The sequence below is a fragment of the Octopus bimaculoides genome, chromosome 6, assembly GCF_001194135.2.
Source record: "Octopus bimaculoides isolate UCB-OBI-ISO-001 chromosome 6, ASM119413v2, whole genome shotgun sequence".
NCBI lineage: Eukaryota > Metazoa > Mollusca > Cephalopoda > Octopoda > Octopodidae > Octopus > Octopus bimaculoides.
This window is the reverse complement of record NC_068986.1, coordinates 103,861,001-103,868,468: the sequence shown is the minus strand read 5'-3', so window position 1 is coordinate 103,868,468 and position 7,468 is coordinate 103,861,001. Positions and strand designations below refer to the sequence as shown.

Genomic DNA, 7,468 nt, shown 5'->3' with positions numbered 1-7,468 from the left:
TATATATATATATATATATATTGCAAGTAACGATAATAATAACTCCTATTGCATTTAATATCACAGCAATGAGTTTTATGTTTTAAAATATTTACTCATCTTTGCATTAAGTTACGACACGGAAACCGCTTAAGAATAAATTAAATATAATATCTCCGCGAATTGTGTGTAGTTTCTCGATGATAAAACGATAATAAACCTCAATCAATATTTGAATCATGCACCAGGAACAAAGAAAGCAACCAGTAATGAAGACAGTGACTGTTATGGCACAAAGCGTCACGTCATTTAGTTTGATATTCATTCAATTACCCTACCCACCAAGCATAAGACTAAATTAAAGAAAAAAAATTGAGAAATAATAATAAAAGAAGTGAAATTGAATCAGCGCTTGTTTATCATTGGTATAACGACCCCACTAACACAACCACCACTATAATATGCAACAAATTAGTCTTAACTCTTAGCTACAAGACATCGGGTCAGTCACTAAACAAAGTACAATAAATAATGAGTGCCTATCAATTTTTGGTAAACCTAAAGTTCGCTGAGGAATTGGGACGCTGCAGGCTCAAGATTGCCCTCGCTTCTACATTGCAAATTTCCAGTTTTAAAACGAACTAGATCAGTGGTTCTCAAAGTGAGCAGTACTGGAAGGGCGCAGGGTGGCGTTGAAGAAAATTTGGGCGATAACGGGAAATCTACAAAATAATGGGCTAATTAGGCTACGTTTTATTTGTGAAATACACTTATTCTGAATTTGATTCAGAAAGTGATCGGCGGTGGCGGTGGCGGCGGCGGCGGTAGTGGTGGTGGTGGTGAGTGTGGGTGTGCTAGGAATGCGGCCAAACCGAAAAAGTTTGGGCTCTACTGATCTTAAACCACTGATGTTAAACCTTCCATCAAAATTTCATGTTTATTTAAGCTTCAAATACTAGTTCAATACTGATTAAGCTATTTTACAAAATTCTTCCATCTTTTCGATGTTCACTGACACATATGTAATGTTTTTCATTAGAAAGACGGTAACAAAAGATTTTAAATGATCGAAATTAAAACTTCAGCCACAATTTTTATTTTAATTTATGTTCGAAATCTAAGATTTTTCAGCAGTTACCTAAGCATCATTTTCCTGAACTAATGCATCTAGGATTACATTTTTGGATGTCTTTTCTTTATTTACAAGCTAGTGAGGAAATTTTAGGGAAATATGATTGCTACTTCTTGTATATTGAGTTCTTAACAAACAGGCATACACGATGGCTCGTCTGAATAAGTTGTTCAACTTAAGTCTGTGTAATTGATATCATTTAATCAACTTCTCATTCTATTTAAATCTTGCCGCTTACACACATTAGAGAGGTGGCTTGGTTTTACGTTTCGTTGGCACTCCGTCAGTTACGACGACGAGGGTTCCAGTTGATCCGATCAACGGAACAGCCTGCTCGAGAAATTAACGTGCAAGTGGCTGAGCACTCCACAGACACGTGTACCCTTAATGTAGTTCTTAGGGATATTCAGCGTGACACAGAGTGACAAGGCTGGCTCTTTGATTACAGGTACAACAGAAACAGGAAGTAAGAGTGAGAGAAAGTTGTAGTTTAAGAGTACAGCAGGGGTCATCACCATCCCCTGCCGGAGCCTCGTGGAACTTTAGGTGTTTTCGTTCAATAAACACTCACAACGCCCGGTCTGGGAATCGAAACCGCGATCCTACGACCGCGAGTCCGCTGCCCTAACCACTGGGCCATTGCGCTTCCAGTTTTACGTTTATACTATCTATTTATATTGATTTCAAATTGTGGCATACAGCCAACAATTTCGTGGTTGGAGGTAAGTCGATTACATCGATCCCAGTGATTAACTGGTATTTATTTTAACGATCTCGAAAGGACAGAAGGCAAAGTCGACCTTGGTGGAATTGAATTCAGAACGTAAACATGGACGAAATGCTACTAAACATTTTATCCGGCGTGCTAACGATTCAGACAGTTCACCACCTTCGTTTATATTTTCATTAAAAGGAGGGGGGGACAAAAACAAGAATGTGAATGTTACCGCTATCCGCCATCTTGTTTGGTCGATTGGAGCAGTCTACTCTGGTGGGCCACATGCACATTCGTTTCGTTGTATTGTAGAGAAGACCTTGGGGACACCATTTCACAGAAAGTGAAGTTCCTTCCCAGCATTCAACAAATCTTGCACAGTCGGTTGGTTCAGGGTTACTTCCGTTCTTGTGTATACACCGGGGATCATTCTCAATATCTGAAAAATATTTAATGTTTTGGTCTCAATGATTGTCCTTCAAAAACAAACAAACTAATTAGATATATAAATTAAGAAGCAAATTTTCCGTCATTGACTGTATAATGATATCGAAATTGTAAAAATCTCTCGTTTCTTAAGGATAATGGAATATTTGCATCTGACGATTAAAGAAATTTTATCCAGGTATGTTGACTAGAAGCTCGCTTTACAACCCCGTGGTTTCCGATTCATACCCACTGTGTAGATCCTTAAGCGCAAGTGTTTCTACTATAGCCCGGGGTCGATCAATGCCTTGTATGCCCTCAACTGTTTGAAATCTTCCAGTAATAAAGAAGCTAGTTTCTAACAAAGATACAATGTTGCATCGTTGGAATGTACATAGCAAAATCAAATTCATATTGTAAACTTTAGAGTCTTGTATATTTTCACTGCTGCAGCTGTGTAGAAGCTTACCAAATAATCAAGTGTTCGGTCATTTTATTGGGAAAACCTCTCTTAAGAGTGATGGTTGTATATATGTATCTTACATCTGGCAGCAGTGACAGAACTATCCATCCATGTAATTTCTCGGCACACTCCACTCAGTTAATGCACAACTCTATTCAGTTACTTGCTGAGTGATAAGAAGTCTACTCAGGAGTTGGAAGAATCTAACGCGCTTTTCATACCTTGCTATGCGTGTAGCTTTAGCACATACCTTTTGCTTGACAGTTTCTATGATGGTATCGATGTCAAATATGGCTTTCATAGTATATTTTTTCTTTAATGTTCGGATTTGTTTTTTGGCCATCCATTCTCGTCATCAAATAACCAAAAGAAAAAGAATGAAAAATAGTCAAGGGGAGATAATAAAGAAGGTCTCAACGCCTTCTATCATGCCATTTATTTCCTCGCAAATAAATCTAATACTGCACAAACCAACTTAAACTGGAGTCAGAAACACCTTGAAGTAAGACCCTACATAGACAGTAACAAACTTGCCAACGTCAGAAGAAACATTATCAAAAAGACATTACTAACTGAATTAGAGATTGTCCAAATTAAACAATCAGTAACGCATAAAAGGAACGACATTTCAGCTATAGAAGATACTGCAGTGGAAATAATTAAAGGCCAACCCAGGTCTGAGGAAAATGCAGTAATGATAGAAAGGGTCAATGTAACTGATAAGCAGAGTGAAATACTCTCTGAACCAAACATAAACACTAAAAATTTGCAATTCTAACCAAAACTTTAAAGTAATTGGTAAAATCCGCCTTGCACTTAAGAATATAATTTCAACTAATGGCGTTTACATTACAGATTTCAACCAACTGTATTATGCATCCGCGAAAATCTCAATGATTCTATGAGGTGAAAAGATTAAAAAACGACAACATTCCCACAAGAAGCCCACTTGACAAGAAGGTAGTCTGAAGTAGAATGCTTAAAAAGACTTAAGTTTGACAAGACTATCAAGCCAAAGAACAAATCCGAACATTAAAGAAAAAATATACTATGAAAGCCATATCTGACATCGATACCATCATAGAAACTGTCAAGCAAAAGGTATGTGCTAAAGCTGCACGCATAGCAAGGTATGAAAAGCGCGTTAGATTCTTCAGGGACAGCAACATGCTCGAAAATAACGCCCACATTTTTTACAGGAAGATAGGGAAAATACCAGTTACAGTAAAGTCTGTTCCTTTAAAAGAAGTGCAGAAATTTTGGAATAAAACACACAATGAAAAGCCCCATCGATTAATAGAATATCTACAGACATGGACTCCTTAGATGAGCAAAAGTGGGAGGGTGTAAAGGTAGAGGATGTAAGATCTGCTCTCAGGAAGTCAAGCAAATGGACGTCTCTAGGAAAGGATGAAATTCCTAACTTCTGGTTGAATGCCTTCCCAGAGAGCCATGAACTGCTAACAAAACTTTACAACAACGTTTTGCAACAACCTAGTATGATTCCCTCTTATCTACTTAAAGTTGTAACATTCCTACTTCCAAAAAAATGAAGAAACAAACGAACCAATGAATTATAGACCAATAACCTGCTTAACAACAATGTATAAAACACTAACATCTGTCTTAGCTGAATATAACTAGAGTTTTGTTTTTTTTAATAGAAAGTGGCATATTCCCTAATGAGCAAAAATGACGTAAACGTGTGTCCTATGGTTGTACAAATCAGCTTCTCATCAATAAGATGATCTCAGAAGATTGTCACACACGACTCAAAAACTTGTCGATAGCCTGGATAGACTATAAAAAAGTTTTTGATAGTCTAATACACAGATGGATTAAGAAATGTCTGGAAATGTATAAAATAGCACCTGATATCATAGAGAACCACACTGACTTTGAACAATGATAATGAATTTCTTAATGCCGGAGATGTAAGAATTTCTTGTGACATTTTCCAAAGTGACTCACTATCACTACTCCTCTTTTGTCTAGTCTTAATACCTCTCTCGAAATTGCTCAATGATGTACAACACAGCTATAAAATGTTTGACAAAAATATAAATCATCTCATTTACATGGATGATTTAAAGCTCTTTGCAAAATATGACCAACAACTACAGGGCTCACTAGCGATTGTTAAACAATTCAGTGATGTCATCAGGATGCAATTTGGCCTCGATAAATGTGCAAAAGCTACCTTTAACAAAGGATAAATGACAAAAACATCTAACGTGAACCTTGACCAGCAAAATGTCATAAAAGAGTTAGAAACGGCGGAGAGCAGCAAATACCTAGGGGGTTTTGAAGGCGACGAAATCAAACTTTCAGTGATGAGGGAAAGGATCAGAAGAGAATGTTTTCGCAGGGTAAGAGCAATAATTAAGACAGAGCTGAATGCAAGAAACAAGATCGAAGCGATCAATGTTCTAGCGATACCAGTCGTGACTTACAGTTTCAATATCATTAACTGGTCAATTATTGAAATATGTAGTCTTGACAGAAAAATCCGAAGATTGTTGACAATGCATACAATGCACCACCCTAAGGCAGATATAAAACGACTTTACCTGCTAAGAAAAGTGGGTGGCCATGGACTTATACAACTATAATTAACAATGAAGGTTGTTACAATTGGCCTAAACACCTTACTGATAAACTCTAATAACTGGATGTTCAAACTTGTCTCAAAGCATGAAAACAAGAAAGCATCATACTCGATAACAAAACAGGCAAAGGAATATCTAAGTGAATTCCAAATACAACACATTCCAGAGTTAGACGTATTAGAAACAAGCACAGACAAAACTAAGCATATGAAGACCCGTGCTGAAACTACTGCCTCAGATATTCTTATTGATCAATGGCAAGAAAAAACTCTCAATGGCAAATACCCAAAGAGAGCTAATAATGCCGATGTTGATAAAGCCCTTACCCATCAATGATTGGTGTCTTCTGGCTTGAAATCAGAAACAGAAGGGTTTATCGTAACAGCCCAAGATCAATGTCTACCTACAAGGAACTATCAGGCCAACATATTAAAGAACGGCAGTAACCCAACATGTCGTGCATGTCAGCAACAAAATGAAACCATTGATCATGTTGTCTCCATGTGCAGTCTTCTTTCGCCTAGAGAGTATCTCAACAGGCATGATAGAGCAGCACAATATATATTCACTGGGTAATTTGCAAAAACCTGCACCTGCCCCATGATAAAAACTGGTGGGAACACAAAGCACATCTCACTCTTCTGGAAATTCGCTATTCAAACTGACAGAAAGATAGACGCAAATAGGCCAGACATCAAACTGAAAGACTTCAGACAAAAATCATGCCTCCTCATTGATATGACTGTCCCAATCGATATAAACGTATCTGTCGACAAATTGGCAAAATGTGGAAACTCAAAACTAAAACAATGCTTGTTGTCACAGGTGTTCTAGGAATGATAGCAAAAAAGGATGACTGCTTCCTTGCTCAGATACCAGGAAACCCTAAAATGGCAAAACTTCAAAAGAGAGTGCTCATGGGAACTGCCCATATCCTACGTAAAATACTGTCTATGTAATCTCAAGTTTTAAAACAAACACATAATTTTCTTATGGTTTCTTAAACATTCTCTAGAACAATACTATGCACAAAACCAAATATATGGCACCCTAGGCATAACACCAACAGGAACTTCTAACTTGTTGACTCTTGAGGTCTCTGGATGAGACTTGGAGCCAACTTGTACAAATGCAAAGCAAAAGTCAGAAATAATAATAATAATAATAATAATAATAATAATAATAATAATAATAATAATAATAATAATAATAATAATAATAATAATAATAATAAACTGTACAAATCCAAATATATGGTACCCTAGGCATAACACCTACATGAACTTCTAACTTCTTGTCTCTTGAGGTCTCTGGGTGAGACTTGGATCCAACTTGTACAAATGCAAAACAAAAGTCAAACATAAAATAATAATAATAATGATGATGATGATAATAGTAATAATAGTAATAATATTAATAATCCTTTCTACCAAAGGCGCCAGGCCTGAAATTTGGTGGAGGGTCTAGTCCATGTCATCGTCCACAGTGTTTCACTGATATTTAACTTTTCGACCGCGATTGGATGAAAAGCAAAGTAGACCTCGGTGGAATATGAACTCAGGTTGTGCAGAAGGACGAAATTCCGCTAAACATTTTGTACAGTGTGCTAACGGTTCTACCAGCCCATCGTCTTTTAATAATAATAATAATAATAATAATAATAATAATAATAATAATAATAATAATAATAATAATAATAATAATAATAATAATAATAATAATAATAATAATAATAATAATAATAATAAGGAATATGTTCACAGATACGACAGAGTTAGGACCTACATGCACTGGAACCTATGCCAACACAAGAAGGTCACAGAAAACGAGAAAGCAACCATACTCTGGGATATGCCAATACACACAGATAGAGAAATTAAGGCCAATAGACCAGATATAGTTGTCAAAGATCACGAAGGAAAAAAATGCTTTCTAATTGATGTATCAATACCAGCAGATGACAACCTTTCCCTAAAAGAAATGGAGAAACTTTCAAAATACAAAGACCTGGAAATAGAGATAACTCGAATGTGGAATCTAAAAACAGAAACAATTCCTATCATAGTAGGTGCCTTAGGTATAATAAAAAAATATTCAGACAAATACATAACAAAACACCAGGACTTACAAATATATATAACATA

At 36.3% G+C, this 7,468-nt stretch overlaps 1 protein-coding gene across 1 annotated transcript in view; it reads right to left on the bottom strand.

Annotated features, from left to right (window-relative positions):
- Positions 1-2,823, bottom strand: part of LOC128248078 (protein obstructor-E-like) — a 4,559-nt gene extending 1,736 nt beyond the window's left edge. The window contains exons 1-2 of the mRNA XM_052968498.1: positions 2,796-2,823; positions 2,059-2,265 (exon numbers count right to left, since the gene is read on the bottom strand). Coding sequence (XP_052824458.1) covers positions 2,059-2,265; positions 2,796-2,823 — 235 coding nt within the window. The remainder of the gene's footprint in view (positions 1-2,058; positions 2,266-2,795) is intronic.
- Between the last annotated feature and the right edge of the window lie 4,645 nt (positions 2,824-7,468).